The 21,671-nt window shown below is 47.1% G+C and overlaps 1 protein-coding gene across 3 annotated transcripts in view; it reads right to left on the bottom strand.

The window, feature by feature from the left end:
- LOC144101415 (uncharacterized) overlaps positions 1-19,017 on the bottom strand; it is a 28,001-nt gene extending 8,984 nt beyond the window's left edge. Inside the window, exons 1-5 of one of the 3 annotated variants that reach the window (XM_077634571.1) lie at positions 18,559-19,017; positions 15,266-15,415; positions 5,334-5,489; positions 2,805-2,854; positions 1,690-1,785 (exon numbers count right to left, since the gene is read on the bottom strand). In XM_077634571.1, the coding sequence (XP_077490697.1) occupies positions 1,690-1,785; positions 2,805-2,854; positions 5,334-5,489; positions 15,266-15,371 (408 nt within the window). In that variant the 5' untranslated portion in view covers positions 15,372-15,415; positions 18,559-19,017. Of the gene's footprint in view, positions 1-1,689; positions 1,786-2,804; positions 2,855-5,333; positions 5,490-15,265; positions 15,485-18,558 lie in introns of those variants that run through there. The other 2 variants (XM_077634572.1, XM_077634573.1) reach the window with 2 other exon arrangements.
- Positions 19,018-21,671: the final 2,654 nt, after the last annotated feature.

Genomic DNA, 21,671 nt, shown 5'->3' on the forward strand with positions numbered 1-21,671 from the left:
GGTGCTGCCAGTGGTGGGGCTTGTGCGACGCAGCTAGCACTTGCCGAGCTACGAATCATTAATTTTACTGCCACTTGCCACGGTCGGCAGTTTGCTCGCAATCCGGTGGGCAGGTTGTGACGACGACGCAAGGTCACGTGACCTAGGTGGCTCACCTGTATCCTAGGTGGCTTCTCAGGGGATCTTTCGGGGACTTTTTGCTCCCTGTCAGCGATGCCTACGCCACCCGGTTTTCTACGACACAAGCTCATTAACGCTTTCGCGTTAAAACGACCAATGGGATGTACCGAACATTCGAAATTCCCGCCGTAATTTTGAGTGTCCAGCGGCACGCGGTAAACAGCCGTGCAAACTGAAAGCATTTGTACACATTTCGTGGGCTTTGGGGTGAACTAGAAGAAATGGACGGTAGCTGGAAATGAAATCGAGAGCATACTGTTGCCACTGACTGGTATGGAGGAGCATTTTTACTTCCCTAATCTAATTTATTAAGAACATTGATTGCTCTTCTGGTTACTGCGTCTTGATACACACGCGGAAAGCACTTCAGAAATGAATCTACTCTGTCGAAAATTCTGTGCCATTTCTGATTTCCCTTGAAGCTATGTAGCTATCCAGCGAAGCTTATTGCGAAGAACAGCGGTAACGTTACACTGTCTGCCGATAGTGTGCCCGTGCTATTTCGCGCCGCAAGTTTCAAATGTAGAATCACGTGATCACTTTCTGACCAATTACAATCGAGCATTCGCGTACTGGTGAAGGAATGTGCCGTATCTATGGTCACGTGATCCAGGGTTTAGTGAGGAGGCGAAACACTTTGATAGTTGAAACGCCTTGATAGTTTTATTTGCAAAAAGCAGTGCTGCTGTACCCTTCCGAAACTCCACCCACCAACAAACCACCTACCTGCACCCATCGCAATGCCTCCACCCACGCAGCACGAGAACGAAAAAACGACGGCCAACTCTAATTCGAAAACGCATTCGGAAAGCCACCTGCGCTCCAGAAGCCTCCAGCCAACTTTTCCATCATCATCATCTCAAGTCTCCCCCCCCCCCCCTTAGAGAACTTCCTCCACCCCTTCTCCACCACCCTCCACCCACTTCCGCCCAACTCACCCGCCAGATAAATCCGCCTTTTTCACAGGGCCACGCTCTGCGCATGCGTGCCACTCCTCTTGCAGCTCCACTGGTTGAAAACAAACCGCCAGCTCCTACTGCGCATGCGCAGTTCATGTTAGTGACAGGCGCATGCGACAGATGGCGGCAGCTGTCCAGCACACACTTGCCACTCCACAGGCGCGGTTGTCGCTTCGTGGAACCTGATCGTGCCTGCGCTTTCCACGCACGTGAATCACGGTCTCTTGATGCAAAGCGAGGTCGTTGCTTACCGACCGGCTGTGCCAGTACCGGACGAAATTTCGCCACCCGCCAGAAAGCGTCACATCTTTGTGAAAAGGGCGGATTTTGTCGCCTGTGTGAAGCTTCGGCTTAGATTAAAATCATTCATTGGAGTAAAAGCATCAAGGATCAAAGTAGTCATCGAGGTTAAGTCCAGCTGCTTTCACATAAATGTCGCGGGTGCATGTCAGATCGTCCCGTAATTTTTGTTCCCCTTTGTCACTTTCTGAGAGAGCCTAAGATCTGAAGAAACCAAGCAACACAACCGCTTGGAACTTAGCACACTCACCGCCATGGGCTCAGCGCAGTCCAGCATCAGGTCGGTGACGTGGGCCCTGTTGGAGAAGCACTTCTTCACGAACGGCTGCGTCTTGGTCGGGTCCAGCTATGTCCGCGCTCACCGCGTGGAGAGGGAGAGAGCGAGTGGCGGTTGATTAGAAGGGCAACGCCAGTTGACAGTGCTCTCCAAATATGCATATAGGCGTGGCGTCACTTGCTGAATCGATGCAGGTACGGTAACGCTTTCTGCCTTGGGCTATATCGTTTTTTGATTCGTTCCAACCTTTTCACAGAGCGAGAAAATTGAAAACTATTAGAAGCACGCTGTATGCATGAACTTCCTGTCTTGTTCTCGCCGCCTTCGGTCTGGATCTGTTAACAGTGGTATGCTTTGATCTTCTGTCCTATCCTTTTTAACACCGATAGTTGTATGGCCTTGTTCTGGTAACGTTCGCATGGCCTACAGTTTCGGGAAGTTGCCTCGGGTACGTCCGCGAAAAACCACAGCGCGCCCCTAGCGGTCGCTTCGCGAACCACCGATTGAGGAGTGTAGGAGGGCCTCGCACGAGTTAATGCATCTCTCTCTTCTCCGCATAGCCTTTTCCTCCTCTTCACAACGCTGAGCGCACCCCAGCGCGTGTGGCTGAAGTGCACATTTAATATTCGGAACAAAAATGTCACAGTTGTGGGCCGTACAATCGTGGTGAGACCACGTAAGGCACTAACCACATCGAGGAGGAAATAACTTTTATTGTCGAACAGAAATTCCATCCCCCCCCCCCCCCCCCTCGACACTAGGCCAGGGAGGCAGGCATCGAGGAAAAAAGGAACATTCAAAAATGTGCCCATAGTTACCGCTTGATAGTGTCCTGCGAAACACGTGGTGGTACATAGTTGTTTTCGTCACACATAAAATAGTACCGTGTTACGAATTTAGCGCTTCCATGTTAATTAATTGTGCTACATTAGCAAGAGAAACTTGTAAATCCCGTTTGCGAAGTTCATTTCTTGACTGTTGCCAGACTTAGTACATCTTAGTGGTCACAGTCAGAATCTAAGAATTGAGGCTGTCGAACGTTACGATGATGCATTGCATTTTGAGGGGCTAGCACCACTTCCGCTCACCTTATATGACCTGTAGTGCTTCCTTGCACACTTGTCGGCTACGACTTCCACTGAAATCGGCAAACGAAAAACAAAAAATAAGTGTGGTTTAACTACTGCTGAACTGGTTAGAGAGCGAAAGTTGTAGCGTATCGGGCAAGTACACGCGACTTGGCGTCTCTAACGTTGAGTGCGTTCCGCACACTGAATGTGGCTTTTTCGACTATAGTTACTTGCCCTGAGAAGTTCGCTTTTCCTGCATGATTTCGAAAGCACATGCATTTTCGCACGATGCAGCCAAATTTGGTCGAGCCACAGCGGCGAGGGTAATCGCGTTTTCGAAATTCTAGAAACTGATACGGCTATTATTACTAGCGACCAGCTACAAATCTCTAATTGCAACTAGGCGCCTAACTCTACTAGTTAAAAGTTAAGTATTAAAACTTGGTTAACAACCTTACTACTTAAGACGATTCACCGTTTTTCTGGTTTCCGCCAAAACTAGAAACATTACGCCGAAAAGCCATGTTATTACCCCAAAAAGCCTATTTTTGAAATTTTTTGAAAGTGTTCTTGAAACACCTGGTATGATGTTATTCGTCCTATTTTTAGCATAACATAACGCTCAAATTCGACATATAACGTTACTTTAACTTACATAACATATTTATAACATTACTACCTGAAAAATAAGAACAAAACCGCTTCAACGACCGCCTAGCAAGCCCAACAGAGCCTGAATGCCAGTGCAAGCTTGTGCTTCTGAACCCTCTACGTACAATGGTCACACACAGCCTGTGTACGCGGAATTCGAGGCGAAAGATTCAGCGCTCGTTTTTTCGTCTAGCCTTTCTTCTCATCTGTTCTGCCCTATTTTAATGTGGACACTTTTCGCATTGTTCGCTACGCCCGCCGCGTTCCTCTCCTCTTATTTCGACGGCGATTGTCCATTGACAGCGAAATAGCGTTCCTCGAGAAAGCTCATAAATACGTCACCAATCGCTTTGATGTCGTGCTATAGTGAAGAGTTACGCATGCCACCCGTGACGTGACGTAGACAGAGAGACACAGATGGATTGATTGTAAAACATTTTATTCGCCGGGAAGAGCTTGGCAAGAAGTCGCGTTAAGTGGTCAAGAGTACATAGCCCTCGACGACTTTGTCAGCCCACTCCACCGCCAAAACTTGCGTTCTGGAGTCAGAGCTAGCCAGCACGGTCTCCCACCGCTCGAGAGAAGGAGCTGTAACTAGATCACCCGGAGGTGGCTCTATTTTGCAGTCCCACAGGATGTGATCGTAGGTAGCACGTTGGCCACAGTGTTTGCAGTTTGGGTTGTAAAGATCTGGATAAATGTGCGCGAGGAGTGATGGGGTGCGTATCGATCTCGTCTGTAGACGACGCCACGTAACCTCTTGTTCTTTAGTAAGTCTTTTGTCTGGAGGGGGGAAAATTCTCCTCTCTAGTTTAAAATGATTGGTGAGATCATGATATGTGATCATTGAGTCCTTCGTGAAATTCAGGGAGCCAGACTCATCCACTGCCCGGTCGACGAAACCTCGGGCTTTATTGTGGGCTGCCTCGTTCCCCGGATTCCCCGAATGGGCTGGGACCCATATCAATTCGGAATAATTTGGTGAGAATTTGGTTGCGTTAAGGATTCTAAGGGAGGTGTTTGTAATTCGCCCTTTAGCGAAATTATTGATACCCATTTTGGAATCGCTGAGGATGATGCTCCCTTGGGTATGTGCTAGGGCGAGGGCTATAGCCGCCTCTTCTGCCGTTTCAGAGGATTTCGTTTTGATTGTCGCCGAGACGATGTGGTCACCATTCTCGTTCACAACCACAACTGCAAAGGCATTGGTATTTTTGTATTCTGCCGCATCTACATAAAGTGTTGCAGCACACTGTCTGTATTTCTTATATAAGGCTTTGGCTCGTGCTTGTCTTCTACCCTCATGGTGTAAGGGGTGCATGTTTTTGGGGAGTGGTTTGATTAGTAGGGCCGTCCTATAGGCGCGGGGTAAGTCTACTTTAGCATCGTTATTCGTAGGTTGAAAGTTGATTCCGAGCCTGGTAAGAATACTCCTGCCAGTTCTGGAATTGGCTAATCGCGCTGTTTGAGCCATTAAATGGGCTTCTTTCAGTTCATTGTAGGTGTTATGTATTCCTAACCTCATAAGCCTTTCGGTTGAGGCATTTAGTGGGAGTCCTAACGCAGCCTTATAGGCCTGCCGTATCATGCTATCCAATTTGTCCTTTTCTGCTTTTGAAAATTTCAGATAAGGGGTGGCATAGAGTATCCTGCTCAGCGCAAAGGCCTGCACTAGGCGGCATAAATCTCTTTCCCTCACCCCTTGTCTGCGGTTAGCTATGCGGCGGAGTAATCGCGCCGTCGCTTCTACCGTGCGTTTTAGCTTAGTGAGTGTGTCAGTATTTTTTCCATTTGTTTGTAAATACAACCCCAGTATTCTCATGGTCTGTACCTCTTTGACAGATCGTCCATTAACATAGACGTTTATTTGCGGGGGGGATGTCGTGGTACGCCTACCTCTTTGTTTACGACGGATCACGAAGAGTTCAGATTTTTGCTCAGAACAAGTGAGGCCGGAATCCCATGCGCATGCCTCGATGATGTCCACTGCTGCTTGGAGTGTGTCTTCTATGTAGCCTTCGCATCCTTTGGTTACCCAAAGTGTGATGTCATCTGCATAGAACGTGTGATGTAGGTCTGGTATTTGTGCCAGTTTGGGGGGAATTTTGATGAGGGAGAGGTTAAAAAGGAAAGGGGACAGGACGGAGCCCTGTGGCGTTCCTTTACTTCCTAGTTTGATTGGGGCAGACTCTATTGTTCCGACCGTTATCACTGCTGTTCTGTTAGTGAGGAAGGATCGGATGTAGTTGGACGTCCTTTCTCCGGGGTTGATTTCTGACAAGTTTGTCAAGATGGCTTTGTGGGTGACGTTGTCGAAAGCTTTAACAAGGTCTAAACCCAATATTGCTTTCGTTCCTGTTCCCTCGTCAGCTTCAATTATGTCCTTGTTAAGCTGCAAGAGAATGTCCTGGGTAGATAGTTGGGCCCTGAATCCTAACATTGTTTCAGGTAGGAGGTTCATGTCCTCCGCATAGTTTTGGAGCCTATTGAGGATGACATGCTCCATGAGTTTGCCTAGGCATGATGTTAATGAAATTGGCCGTAGATTCTCAGTGTTGAGTTTCTTACCCGCTTTAGGAATAAAAGTGATTTTCGCGTGTTTCCACTCTGGTGGTATGTTGCCTGCATGCCAGTATTTGTTCATAAGGTCTGTAACCGCCGCGATCGACGTTGCGTCTAAGTTCCTGAGAGTCTTATTTGTAACTTTGTCTGGTCCTGCCGCAGATGTTGTCCGCAGTTTTCCAATTGCGTACCAGACCTCTGCGTCTGTGATGTCTGCGTCTAAATTTGGATTAGGAGTCCCCCGGTAGTCTGGTTGTGTGGTACTATCATCCGTGTTTAGATAACGTTCTGCTAGCTCTTTGATTAGGTCTTCAGTTGTACCCTCATATTTATGTATGAGTCTGTACAGTTGACTTTGTTGCACGGGACGTGTTTGTTCTGGATCGAGCAGGTGTCTTAGAAGATGCCATGTCTTCTTATTTCCGAGCTGTTCATTGACGCTTTCACATATTTGGTTCCATTGTTGTGTTTGGAGAGTAAGTGTATGTTCCTCGATTCGCCTCTCGATTTCAGCGATCCTTTTGCGTAGTCGCTTGTTGTGTTTTTGCTGCTTCCAGCGTTTTTGGAGGCCTTTTTGTGCCTGCCACAGGTGTAACAGTTTTGAGTCTGCAATCTGCTCCTCCCTCTCAACTGGCACCACAACGCTAGTGGAGCTGACATCCTCATTCAGGGAGATAACCCAGGCGCTAAGGTTAGAGATCTCCTTTGGAGCTGTTTTGTCGCGAAGTTGCCTGAACTTGTCCCAATCCGTGGTTCGTATTTCTTTTGCTTTGTTTTTAAGTTTTGTCGTGGGGAACGTGATGCTAAGGACGAAGTGATCACTGCCAAGGTTTTGCCCGGTGTTGACCCACTTTGCGTCCTTGACGTTTTTAGAGAGGGATAAGTCTGGGGATGTGTCTACACATACACTGTTACCCATGCGTGTGTGGTCGCTCGGGTTGTTTAGCATTGTGAGCCCTAGTGACTGTATGATTTGCCAGAGCAGGTTCCCTTTCGGAGTTGCTTTGGTATATCCCCATGCTGGGTGTTGAGCGTTGAAGTCTCCCACAATTAATAGTTGAGCCCTAGCAGCCAGCTTTACTGTGTTTATCAACAAGTGTGGGAGTCCATTGCCTTTGTTTCTGGGAGGGTTGTATACACAGATGGATGGTTATTTAGTGGTAGCCATTTAAATCGAGCGCGTGGTGTCAGTTGTGACCCAGCGAATAACTCTTAATACAGTATTTAAATACATTGCGCTAATCTGTTCTTCTATCCTTACCTAAGCATCTATCTTAATCTCCGATTCGCCCTGATCTGAATTTTGCTTTACGGAAAACGATCATATATGCACAGCCATGTGCATAGCAGTTTTTAATCCACGAGAATTATGGCGCCATCTCGTAGGAATTTACCCAACTTTTGCGCATTCGGTGCGGCAGTTTTTAAACCGATTAGAATCCTGGCGCCATCTCGTGGGAATTTACCAAATTTGGTGCATTCGGTGCGGCTGTTGACTGCCCTATCCTGACTGGCTGATAATGATAATAATAATAATTGGTTTTGGGGGGAAGGAAATGGCGCAGTATCTTTCTCATATGTTGTTGGACACCGTAGGGGAAGGGATAAAGGAGGGACTGAAAGAAGAAAGGAAGAGGTGCCGTAGTGGAGGGCTCCGGAATAATTTCGACCACCTGGCGATCTTTAACGTGCACTGACATCGCACAGCACACGGGCGCCTTAGCGTTTTTCCTCCATAAAAACGCAGCCGCCGCGGTCGGGTTCGAATCCGGGAACTCCGGATCAGCAGCCGAGCGCCCTAACCACTGAGCCACCGCGGCGGGTTATGTGAGGCAGCTTTCTAGCAGCTGCTACAAAGACGCCTGTTTATTTTATTTTACCAGAGTGCAGGCGGTGTCTTGACAGGCTACAAAAATCGGGTCACACCATAAACGTCCCTTATCGAGCGAGTCGTGAACGAGAATATTTTTGCAGTACATACACACACTCTATGCACCGTAACCCAAGGCGCGAGGCGAATTCCTCAAAAAAAAAAAGGCAAATAAAGGACTAGGCGGAATTTTATTTATCGGCGCCCGCGTTCTCTGAAAAGCGTGCCCTACCCCCGGAGCCGTGATGGGTTTTGTCACATTTTTAAATTATAAGCGGCCGTAAATGAAGATTAAGAAAGAATATCCTAGAAGGTTTCGCGGCCTCAAAAAGCGCCAGTCGCTGGGTGTACGCGGTTTAAACCGGCACGGTATACGGCGCTTTATGGAAGTAAGAAAATGGTCGATCCCTGCTCGCAAATGCAAAAGATTGAGTTGACGCGTAGAGGGAGAGAGAGAGAGTTCCTCACGTCCATAAGCACCTGGAAAACTTTTTTTTTTTAGTTATGGTTCCTGAATAGAATGACAACAAACGAGCCTTGGAACTTTTCCAGGGCGACAAAAGCGTCAACTGGCGCTAGTTTTTTTAACGTATGATGGCTGTGCTTGTATACGTAAATAAGGCGACATGTGTTAGTAATAACGCCAGAGGTGGGAGCGCGACGCTCGGATAGTCCCGCATTTTCGTAATTCTATTTCTTCTAATTATTGCTTCTTCGGTGGCTCGCATATTTGGATTTCTCGTCTGTTGAGTGCTTTCTTTTCTTCCGAGCACTTTTTTCGCTCACACGTACTGCGGACTATGAAAGGACGTCACTTCGAATGCCCGCCATTTTTTATTGAGAATGCACGAATAATATTATAGCTGTCCATGATAATACTCTTCACTCGGTTCGTCTTAAAGTATTGGCCATATAGTGTGTTGAAGAAGAACGCTGTGTAGACGAACTTTGAGTGTCTGCACACAATGACAGCGGCCCTCACTCTTGACAAGCACATGGTGACATGGGTGCGGACTTCACCCTCTTAGATACAGTCTTCTTATCGGAGGCTGGGCAGAAATGCGTGAAAGTTGGTTCAATCAAAACGAAGGGTTCATTCTGCTCCAACGACTGATGAAATATGAAGTTTGATTGAGGCTGTGAATTATTTGTTAGAAATATACAGCCTAAGATGAAATTCCAACAGCTGCTTCTCAAGGAAAAAAAATGACCTGCTCGAAATGGTGCACTCGTCTTTCTATTTTATATGAACCAACATTTATGCATACCGCTGTAGTGGTACCTTGTACAAGGAATGGTTGTTGTAGTAACGGCGCACAAAACAAAACAAAAAAGTTGATTGAGTGCAGCGCGTAAGCCGTCAAGAGAAAGTGCGTGGCTATTCCTTTAGTAATCAATAAGACAAGTCAAAATTTCTGATATTCAACTGCCGTCTCACTTTAAGCGCAAAGCGGCAATAAAAACTGAAATGAAGATGTTGTTTAAAGCGTCAGACGAACAAAAATTGTGGGGTAGCGTTCAAGGAGGGAAATCTTGGTTCCTATAAAATTCCCTCCGACTGATGAGAAAAACGCGCTTGACGTATAAGTGTTTTGTGCCGTACAAGAGGTTCGCTTGAAAGCTGCCGCGAACGTGGGCGGGAGCCCGCGATGTCCGCTCCGCCAGCGTATGAACTAATTCTATTGTCTGGAGCTTGGAGACGGCCGTTACCATTATTTAATTTTTATAACCACCTCCGACCCTGCCGTCTAGACATATGAATGCAGGGAGAAATACATACGTATGCGTTACGCACGAGACGAGAAAAGATATGCGTTCATGTCCAGGACGTGCGTCATTTGTGTATTCAAAAAGAGAGAAGAAAATTAGGTACCGGCTTTCGGCAAATGTAAAAGTACACGAAGAAGACAGGACGATAAAAGACACAAAGACGCACACACAAACCGCAGAACTTCCACCCTTTGCGGCGGGCGCTTTTATGTATGAGTAGTTTTAAGTGGTTTGTGAAAATAATAATGAACAAGGAAGTAAAAGATTTTTGCTAGCCCCGGCATCTGCCGTCGATACTGAAGCACCTGAGCTGGGGCAGCGAAAGTAAATGATAGCAGGCAGAATGGAGAGATGATATGAAATAGTTGAGGGGACAGGAAAAGAGGATAGGGGGAGAGGTAATATACACAACAGACTATTTACGCAATAATAAATATGTGGACTTTAAAGTACAAAAGTCTGCTATTTGCATCGGCTCCTCCCTCACTCCCGGTCTGTCTGATATTTTTATGGCTCTTTTCAATAGACGCTTACAAAAGAATCGGAGGGAACACTTGGGCTCCGCCTTAAGGGTAAGGCGCGATAACTAATGCGTTAATTCCCACATATATGCAGTATTGGTAATGCTCTACTTAACATGCATAGATCCCTCGGAGTCCTCATACCATTCCTGGCGCAATGAAGCAGCGCTTAAGCGATACGCGAGTGCCCTGCGATGACAGGTGCTGCCGTCGGTCGGGCTTGTGCGACCCTGGTAGCTCTTCCCAGCAACCTCTTCGCTATCAATCATTAATTTAACTACCACATGTGACGATGCGCAGTTTGTCGCGACCAGGTGGGAAGGCTGTGGGGGCGCCACAAGGTCACTTGTCCTACGTGGCCCGCCTACCTCCTAGGTTGCTTCTCTGGGGATTTTTCGTGGACTTTTCGGTCACGGTCAACGACGACGCCAACGCCGGATTTTCTACGACACGAGCTCTTTTGCGCGCTGTCGCGTCCAAGCAGCTTTCGAAGCACCCTGTGTTACATGTGTTTCACTGTGTCGACGACTTTTTAGCTGCTGCCGAACACTGCGAGGCATAGACCACCGAATTGACTTTGACGGCACTATTGTACTGGAAACCGAAGCTAATTAACCCGCGCAGGAGGCTTCTACTCGAGTCGTGGCACATCTAACAGACACGGAAGAATGTTAATCGCTCCCTGGGGACACTTCCCTCTTCTCACGTCCATGGTTTGCGGCCACTCACCGGGAAGTATTCAAAACGAGGGCTTAAAAAACCAAGCTGCGCCTCGCCCGTAGTCACACCGTGAAGAAGGCACCGAGCCGGTCCCGAAACGTCGTGTTCTTCAAAAAGTAACCTGGTTGCGTCAGTCATCTTTCTACTAAATTTTAGACAAGTCTTTTAACAATGGCCTTGACAGTGTTGCCACTAATATTCTTAACACCTTCTCCTCTGAGGGCCAAGGTTTGAATTTTACCCATTAAATGACAAAGGATAACCACATCTAGTTTTTAGACCTGAAATTATACAGTCAACCGGTGCCGTCGTTTGTTGGTCGTATGTAATACAAAGCCGAACACGAGTATTTTGCCTTACAAGAGTGCGCATTAAAAACTAGTGAAACGAGGCATCACCATCGTGTCTAGTTGCTTCTCTGCCCTACAGAAACTCTGTGCACACACAGCGTCTTCTACTTTTCATATTCACGTCGAGCGTCTTCTAATTCACCTAATTCGCAGCACATGCGAAAGCCTACAGCTGCTTCAAAACTTGATCTCCACCTTAAGGGTATGACGCGATGGCGTAGTGGGTTAGGTTTTCCATTCTGAGTGGTTTGGCGCCTTTGAATATAATATATAATAATAATTGGTTTTTGGGGAAAGGAAATGGCGCTGTATCTGTCTCATATATCGTTGGACAGCTGAACCGCGCCGTAAGGGAAGGGATAAAGGAGGGAGTGAAAGAAGTAAGGAAGAAGAGGTGCCGTAGTGGAGGGCTCCGGAATAATGTCGACCACCTGGGGATCTTTAACGTGCGCTGACATCTCGCAGCACACGGGCGACTTAGCGTTTTGCCTCCATAAAAACGGAGCCGCTGCGGTCGGGTTCGAACCCGGGAACTCCGGATCAGTAGTCGAGCGCCCTAACCACTGAGCCATCGCGGCGGGTCGCCTTTGAACGAAGTTTTCATTTTTTCAATTGTTTTAAATAATTAATTGATCAGTTACACATTGTAAATTTTTAATTACCATCATCAAGCGTTGGATTGAGAATGTTTACACCTTTGAGTCTTTTTTTCAATTTTTATTTATTTAATTAATCTGTTAATTACAATGATTTCGTTAACTCGTCATCGCCTATCACACACACCAATCAGTCATCAGTCACTAGAACCACAAATTACCAAGATACGATTTTTTTTAAGCAGCCCCCGATTATTTCCGACACGCAGTGCCGACTACGCCGACGACCGAACCAACTGTACAGGCTATCGCGTAAAAGCTGAAAGCTTCAAAAAGGGAAGAGCAACGCTCAGACCAAGAACCACCACTTGTCATGCCACATTCTCATTGTCTATCCCACAACATTAAGAAGGTTGCAGAGAGACATGAGATTCGCGTCTTCTTTTCAGCGCCCTGCAAACTCAAGAAAGTGTGTCCACTATATACTGACTGAAGCAAGAAAGGAATCCAGTTCACGAAAAAAAAAATAATCAGAGCAAGCTCACTAAATGCATGTTCGATGTTATGAAGGAAATACCTCTGTCGTGTGGCCGGTCATACATAAAACAAACTGGGCACTGATTTAATGAGCGCGCTTCGAAATATGAGCGATCCATGCGCACCAGTACAGGCAGCAATCTACCTTTGCACTGCAAGAGCTGCGACAGCAAGAGCTGTTTACCTTCCTTGGAAGAAACAAAATTCCTATCGAAGGCAAAAACAAAAACGGACAGAGAGGTTATTGAGGCATTCTATACGTCACCAAAAGGGGGGACAACTACGTTAGTTCACCATCTTTACTAAGGAAAGAGGTAGAATTCTTAGATGGACATATCCAGACTATCCGTCGGTCTTAATGCAGACGTGGCCGTGTTATTTTCTTCGTCGCTGCCTCGTGCCTGTTATCTTTGCGTTTGCACCTTGTTTGTTACGTCGAAGATCCTTTTAAGTCCCTCAGCTGCTTTCATGAAATCCCACCCTCTCTCTCTTTTCTCTATCGCACTTTCCTTAGAAAATTTTCTAGAGAGTCTATAGACTGTCCATATACTTCTATCCTTAAGGTCTATATACTGTCTATAGACAAATCCTAGAGAATAGTCTATAGTCAATACAAATCCTATAATAGACAGTCTATAGACTCTGTAGATTTATGGCCATACACTTTTAGTAGACTTTTCTATAGGCAGTCTAAAGACTGAATATGCAGAGATTAGTTGGGCAGAAAAATAAAGTGCCAGAAAGAAATATCTATAGTAAGGCAATATAGTCTATAAGAAGTACATAGACTGTCTATAGACCATTTTTTATAAGAATTGCCCTCTGCCTGTTGTAAACGTGGAGAGAGGGATTTTCCTCCATCCACTTTGCTACCTACCAATCGTGGAAGGTGGCGGCTATTGAACTAAATTAATTTACTTAGTAATTAAGGTCTTACTGCTGACGCTCTAAATTCCTGGCGTGAATACAGGGCTGCAGAGCTAAACCAAAGGTGTAACAGCTTTCGCTGCAAAAGTTTCAAAGATCGATGATCACTTCTGCTCTTTTCACGACTTTCCGTACTGACCGTAAGCTTTTCATGGGTGCCATGATCGCCCAAGATAAACATAGTTGGACCATTTTGAGATAAAAGCAGAGAGAGTAAAAATTGTTGAGAAATTCGAGTTCTCCATTTTCAAAAAGGTGCCGTCTAGATGCGTCTGCGGGATGATCAGATAAAGGATCGTGGGTGTTACTGGAACCGTTTGTAAGAGTTTAGGGCTATAGAAGCCGGAAAACAAGTCCCTGAAAGTTTAACTTGGGCGCCTTTTGCCTGCAGTAAAACGCACCCTGCCGCACAGCACGACGTTCGTTGAACGCGATAAACTCACAGCAACATCCAACCTACAGTTTTCGTTTGTGTAAGGCTGGAATATCTGGCATGACATTAGACGCACGATTTATGAACAACACAAATGTTCACAAAGTCTAAGAGCACCCCAACACCCTTGCGCACCCTTGCACCCAATAAAGTTGCGACAGTCTTGCATGTGTACAACTCTGTACACTGATGACAAAAAAAACAACACCCAAATGGGAGTAAATGGCTTGTCTTCTAGCGCACACCCAAAAGGAGGTTTTACTTACTCAATATTAATGGAGTATTTTATTTCCTCCCTTATACAAGGAAGGTACTTAGGAGTGTACAAGGGAGTAATTTTTTACTATCCACAGAAGTGTAGCCCAAAAATGGAGTCATGTTTATCTTCACTCAGGCTTATTCTTACGGCACTGAAATCGGCGGAAACAGGCATTAGCTGCGGGGGCCGCCGGCAACCCAACTTGGGACACTGCGCTACCCTAATGTGACCCCGCGTCACGCGTTCTTTTCGCCGTCTGCAAGCGCAGCGGAGGCGTAGGCGGCAGGAGTCGTCTGCTTTTGCTTTACGAGCTCGTTTGGTTGTCTGTGATCGTAGCTAAAGCGATGTAACATTAAAATCAATAGTTAAAAACTGAAAAGGAGTCGCGAGTAGTTTTCACGATGATGCACCACGCTATATTTGACTAAAAACCAGAGCAGAACAAGTTCAAAATGAAAACACCCGTGAAGGTAGTTTGGTACGGCAGTGTTTGCTTACATATTCACTTCTTTAAGGCTTGGCTTTTCAATATCACTGGGGGAAAATGTAGCCTCATCAGCTCAATCTAGAGCTCGGAGTTGAAACTATGTTCTGTCACAGTTCCATGTCCATGGAACGCACTATAACCTGCTGCAACACACCACGGGAACCACACTGAAAAAAAAGCTGTGAGAATTAGGCCTAAGAGGGGGCTCTAACGGAGTGGCGACACTAACAAAGGAAGGTTGGAGCACTGGAGCCTTCACAACAGTAGTTCAATTATGTAGCTTACTGTGGCGGAAAACGGCTACAAGCCGGTATCTTGTACCGCGGTAGGCGCCCGTGAACGAGCAGAAGTGAGCAGAGATCCAGCGACGATGGTGACCAAAGGGTCGTCACTCACCGCCATTATCAGACGACTGACCAGAAGCAGACGAGACGCTAGGTGGCGGGGCGGATGGCGCAAAATGGTGTTTCTTCTACTACATTGGGGACTTGGGGCGCACTGAGACCAAGAAACTACTTTTAAAATGGGAGTTATAAGGAGAAGGATATACCTAAGCATATGAAGCTTAAAGGGTAACGCCGAATATTTAAGCTACCATTAGGGTTGATTCTTGTTTACAGTGCAGGGTGCCTGGGTGTTATAATGGTGTCGGCGTGCTACGCGCACCCGTTTCCAAACAAACAACAAAAATAAGGGTGTACAACGGGTGCCTTAACCAGTGTCACGCCCCTAAGGGTGTAGTTCTTTTCCCTGCTTATTGTAGCTAGGAGGCTTAAGGCGTTGAATCATGTCTCACCTTCGACGCAGGCCCTCTTCACTTCCTCCAATTTAGCTTCTCCGGCGGGCACCAGCGCCGCGATCACCAGCAGCGGCAGAAAGGAGAACTGAAGAGTCGTCCGCATGGCGGCGCCCTTTCGGTCGTCTGCTTGGCCGCTCTCTTCGACGTCTGCGTCAGTTGAATGCGCGCGTGACAGACGAAGATTTGTCAATGGAAGAGAAACAGCCAAAGGATGCGCTGCAAAAAAAAATAATAAAAAACACAAGTGTCTCTGCTCTGAAATTGCGGGGGGGGGGGGGGGGATTCTATTCAGTCGAGTTCTGTGAAACGAAATACGTGCACGAGCCGGCCGCCTGCGGGATGAACGCTTCCCCGATTCAGTGCAGGGTTTTGTGTTTCGAGCTAGCGCAGACGTATGCTTGTGAAGCGCGTTTGATTAGGCCGATGCGCTGTGAATTGAGGCGCTGGTCTGAAGCCGACGACTGCATGACCCAGTAATTGCGTAGTGTCGCATAGTCGTAATCATCGAGTGGTTGCAATGAGACTCGATTTATCAGATTTTATTGCTTGTCTGCGACTGCAGACGGGCAATAAGAAATAAAAAAAAAATAGTTTCGTCTGTTAACAAAAGGGTCCTGTGCAGTTTCTATACACTGGTTTACACTGTAAGCCACTTATCACTAATAAGCGGACTTTAACACCAAATCACTCCCTTACACTACAGACTCAGTTCAAGTGTCGAGAGAACTTCATGATGAAAACACCCATGTGTTCCTCCCAAGGGTGTACTTTGAAAAGACACCACTCTGACGATCTTTGGGTGGACGTGTTACTTGGGGGGGGGGGGGGGGGGGGGGGGGGGGGTCTCTCAGCATATTTTTATGCATTAGCATGCTACGTGGTATGAAGTAACATGCTCTTTCTGACAACAGATAATTGCAGCTCGATGCTCGCAGTATTTGGTTTACGGTGTACAGTACAAGCATTTCTTGATCTGATACCGTAGATGGGAAGGTTGGGCATTCGGAACAACATAAACAAGTTTGATGGCTGTGTCCTATCACGCTGATTGTCACACTGATGGTCACGTTGTGTCCCTTGTGTGCTTTAAAAAAATCTGTGTCACTTGTATGCTTTACAAAAATGACAATTGACACTCATTCGAATTTGGTCATTCCACTCTTCGAATTTCATTACAATTAGCAAATGATCATATTGGTAGACTAGCTGCTCTGTTTCTGTCTCTTTTTAATTAGGTGCGCGCGTCGGTATCCCCGCCACATTTTTAAAACCCAGATTCCTGTGTTTTTTAAATCAAACAACTGTTCTAGCATTGCAGACTGTCAAAACTATAAAAAATAACTAAAAACGACGAGCCCTAAACAGAAACACAACAGAAAATTTGTGTCGTTACAACAGATTTTTTGCAGCGTTTTGGGATATGGACTTGCAGTAACAACGAAAATTTTTCAGTAATAACAGAATTTTCTGTAATAAGGCGCTTCCTTTTGTCGTGGAGAGAGAAGTACAGAAAATACTGCGTTGCTACATAAAAATACTTCACTACTACAGAAAAATATGCCGTTACGGCAACACGAATTTTGTCGTGTTTTCGGCACGATTGTGTCGTCTATTTCGACTGGGTTATTTTCGCGACTGCGGCTTGCCGGCTTGCGCTAAACACGGGTGAACATAAAAACATTTATTGTTCGTTGTGACGCATGTTGTGACGCAGCCATATTGTCTCCGCTGTGCCAAACAAAACAAAAGGCAATGCTTAATCCCTCAGCTGGTGTCAAATTTGTGGATGAATTCTTAAAAGCACATCACAAAAAGTAGTTAAAGTCGCGACCTCTCCATTAGTTTCAGTCAGCTTGGATTGTTTGGCATGCAGCTAAGTATGTCTACACGCGGGCACTTTACATTCTACATCCGTCGTAAGAAAAGCCAGTATCAAGCCCGTCATGAACACGAAGGAAACCCGCGTATTCGAAGAACAGTGGAAACTTTTCCGTAGCTTTTGACATCCGTGCAAGTGTACAGACAATTGATGACATACGAAGCTTTTACGAATTAAGTATGAACTCACAAGGGTAGAAACTTGGGCGAGTCGGTAACGGTGATCCATGGAAAGTGAGAGTAGCGCAAAACGGGACAAAGGGGGGCCTGTGTTGTGTCTGTCTTTCTCTGTCCCTTTGTCCCGTTTTGCGCTACTCTCACTTTCCTAAGTATGAACTCCAGCAAGGATTGATGGTTAGCAGAGAGGTCTAAGAAGGCAACTTTTACAGCCATATGCGACGTCTACTGTCAGCAGGTGTGTTTGCGGCTCTTGTACCCATGAACCATGCAAGCACTTAATAGATGTTACACATAGTGTTTCTACAGGTACTTTTGACCTAAGAGTCATGGTCGAAAATCAGACTTCGCTTCTGGTTTCCGTCTTGCTACGCCAAGATAACTTTCTCAACAGCATCAAATGTGGCGTTGGGCGAAAGGCACTGAAGAGACACTAATGATAGATTCCTAACCTGGCATAGTAATACAGAATACACACGGAAGCATAGCAAGAAATGAGATTTTTGCAAGCGATATGATACTACGAACTGCCTTGCCATTAGCGCTGGTTACCTGGATCTGGAACTAGGAGGGTTTACAGAGCTACTTAATGTGTTGAGCCACACGACTACTAACTAGCAGCGCAGCACTCAGTTCGTACCCCTGGTTTCAGAAAATACAGTCCTGAACTTCGTGACTCACCCTCTGCACCTTGCTTACAGACAGCACCCGTCTGCCGAGAGCTGCAGCTCAAGCCCTTGTGGGGCTTTGGCAGCCCAGCATATGTACTGTGTTGTAGATTGTCACGAATAAAAGTCAAATAAAATGCCCCATTGGCTAAATAAAACCACTGAAACTGCCGACAAGCGTTGTTATTTACATACAAAAGAAAACAACTGCAGAGGCTCCACAACTCAAACCAAAGCTACAGCTGTAGCAGTGGTGGTGCATGCGACCTCTGCCTGCTGCCTCAACCTCAGGAGTGTAAGCAGACACCTGTCAAATCTACGTCGGGATACCTGTTCAACAGGTGGCCACCCCTAATCTTCGCAAACACATTAGGCACGCTTGCAATGCAGGTATTGTTCTCTCTTTAGTTCTCTCTACTGCAGCACACCGCTAAGCGGTCGCAGACGGAACGCTTCCACGTCGCATACGATCTAAGCTCGATGTTCTTGCTGGGATATCACACTGAGATTTTCTTCTTTTTTTCTCTTTTTTTAGGCTACAGAGATGGGCATAAAGATCTCACGTACCTGGAATCCAAGAGGCGACCGCCCTAACTCTCCTGGTCACCTCCTCCAGCAGACGTCACGGGGCCCTGCTCCCGGTTAGGCCTAACAGAAGAAGTCGTCGGCCGTTCGGCGAGGGCACAAAAAAAAGCGAAGAAGACACCCGTTCTCCACCTCTTCGCCGCCCTCTCCCGCACGTCACGCCGGGTAGAAATGTGAGACCAGCCAAAGGAAGCGACACCGCTGAATGGAGCGACGCGTCTGCCGTCTTTCTGCCTACAACACCCGCTGCGACACCTCGGTTTCAAAGTAGCCGCTCTGTCCTCTTATTTCCGCGAAAAGCCCTTTATGGCACGAGCCTGGGAGGGAATGGGGGGAGGAGGTCGCGATATAAAGTGTTACTGGGAGCGCTCCACATAACGTTCTTTGGAAAAGCACATCATCTTTGTTCGAGGGCACCGCCAGCCACGATGCTACGGTTATGTTTTTTTCCGGCCTTGCGCCCTGATCGTAACTCTTTGCTACCTACAGAGCCCCACCCCTCCCCACCAACGGTGACGGTCCCTTTCCTTCGCTGCCGAATTCCCTTTCCACCCTACTCGAGCTCAGAATATACGCTTCGCCAGCGACGCCCTCTCGGAGACTTCGCGCTCTCAACGGGGAAGGGTCTCTTCTCACTTTGTGTGCGTCTGCTTTCGCGGGCATTTTTTGCTCTTTTCTGCGGTCCCACAATGCCGAGACGTGATCCCACTCCAGGCTGCTCCTAGTCGTAGATCAAGAGTCGCGTTTTTTTTGCCGTTCTTACTTGGCGACTAGAAGTCTCGCTCCGCTTCATATTTTCTCTTGCTATTAGAACAAACTCTAAAGAAAAAAAACAGCACATGTGGCGCCATCTGCTGCCTTTCCGCGCTGACTGACTGGTGTCGTCTGCGAACGAAGTTCGTGCAACAGCGCCGCACCTGCGGGGGCGGCTATATCGTGGATGAGTGTATGCGACGATAGCATGGATTCACGGTCACTGCGCGAAGCTTTCACCGCAGTTTGGATATCAGCTGGATGCACTGCGCTACAGACTTCATAGGCAGCACCTGACTGTGCGCGCAGGCTCTGCAGACGACAGTGGGTCTTGTGGCAGTACGCTCTTGGTGACGTGATTTAGATATAAGTTTGCGAAGCTTTGTAAACTTCGTTTTTGTTGTGATCAACGTGGACTTGTAGTTGTTCCACTTATACAAGACACTGTTGGGACATAAACCGCTGATGGAATGCAGGTGGACACCAGCCGCGGTGGCTCAGTGGTTAGGGCGCTCGACTACTGATCCGGAGTTCCCGGGCTCGAACCCGACCGCGGCGGCTGCGTTTTTATGGAGAAAAAACGCTAAGGCGCCCGTGTGCTGTGCGATGTCAGTGCACGTTAAAGATCCCCAGGTGGCCGAAATTATTCCGGAGCCCTCCACTACGGCACCTCCTTCTTCCTTTCTTCTTTCACTCCCTCCCTTATCCCTTCCCTAACGGCGCGGTTCAGGTGTCCAACGATATATGAGACAGATACTGCGCCATTTCCTTTCCCCAAAAAAACAATTATTAATTATTAATACAGGTCGAGCACCCCTAAATGGGGCCAAGGGACAGCGCTGCTGAAATCATTGGGACAGGGTCGTATACTGAACGTCGCTGACGTCTTTCTTCTGCGGGAACTTTTCGGTACGGGAACTTTTATCGTCCGGTATGAGGTCATTCCGTCATGGTCGACGGACTTGCTTCAATTTAACGGATTTATTTCATCGAGCAATCATCGAGCTCGCATGCAGCAAACGTCGCTTGTTATACGTTTACCTAAAGATCTTTCGGAGTTTGCAATAATTTTCAGGTTTACACAAGTCGTCGATAGGGGAGTGTCTGCGCCCCGCCTTCAGTCATTGGTCAGCCAATATCACGTGACGCGGTCAGATCACTGGATGCATTCGTTTGCCAGCACGAAACTTACTGAATAGATTATCCGGACAGGGGCTGATTCCAATGGCTCATTGTGTTTATCGATAGAGGGGAATCTTAGTTATCAGTGTACCAAAACTACAGTGACAGTCAACGCCTTCTCGCGTTTTCATGGTTGGTCTGAAAAGATTACGCGGTACCTATGCCGTATGGTGTCGTAAAAAAAAAAAGCCGCTTCGATTACATTTTTAAAGCAGTTTTTTTTTAGAGCGAAGGTTCTACTGTTCTAGGTACAACTCAGTTTTCCATGGCTTTGCGCGTTTGACCTTGAAGCCCGAGCAAGGTCGAATCACTCGCCCCAAGACTAGCAGTGTATGACTATGTGTCTTGCTGCGCATAACCGCGATATGCCTGTACGGTATGGTGATAGCTAATGACCAGCAATCATGTGACCGATGACCAATGGTTACTTGACCTTTGACCATTGACCTTTAAGACTGAGATTCGCATCGCCTAATGTGTATCCGTGTGATCATGCTTAACCATGCGTAGCCCTGTAAAACCATGAACAACCAAGCTTTCGCTCGTTTCCTATAAGTGCAGCCGGGTTGAACCTCAGCCAATTTTTTCTCCATTCGCAATCAGCAACCCAATGGAGGCACTCCACTAACATTTGTGCTGTGTGCGCTCGGACAGATCCTCACTGCCAGTCACGTGACGATGACGTCGCCGTCCACATGATCCCTCTGGTCACGTGATGTGTTACGCCTATGCTCACGACTGCACCGAGCCGCTAACAGCTTCGCTGTAAAAAAAACTAACAAACCAATATGAGGATACAGGCGCAACAGCATTATCGGCACTATATTCAATTGCCTTTGCGACCACGTCATCTATTTGGCGCCCAACGTGGGGCCCCATTAAAAGTACCTCTATCTCCCGCGAATTCAATCTGCGAACGTCTGTCGTTACATTTAGAGAGCTGTCGGTGGTTCCGTGTTCAAGCGTCGCGCACAATTGTCGTTCCGCTTCTTTTGCTGCCCCGTTAAGCCTATCAGTGCGCACCTCGCCCACGCGAGGAACAATAACGACGCGCTGCGGTGATTACGGCATTGCTTGCAGCGAGTCGCGCGAAGGTAACGGAGCTACAGCCCTACGCCATAACAGTTACGCGAAGCTGCAAACGTCGCGCCTCCAGAGCG

Source organism: Amblyomma americanum, chromosome 8 (assembly GCF_052857255.1).
Source record: "Amblyomma americanum isolate KBUSLIRL-KWMA chromosome 8, ASM5285725v1, whole genome shotgun sequence".
Classification (NCBI taxonomy): domain Eukaryota; kingdom Metazoa; phylum Arthropoda; class Arachnida; order Ixodida; family Ixodidae; genus Amblyomma; species Amblyomma americanum.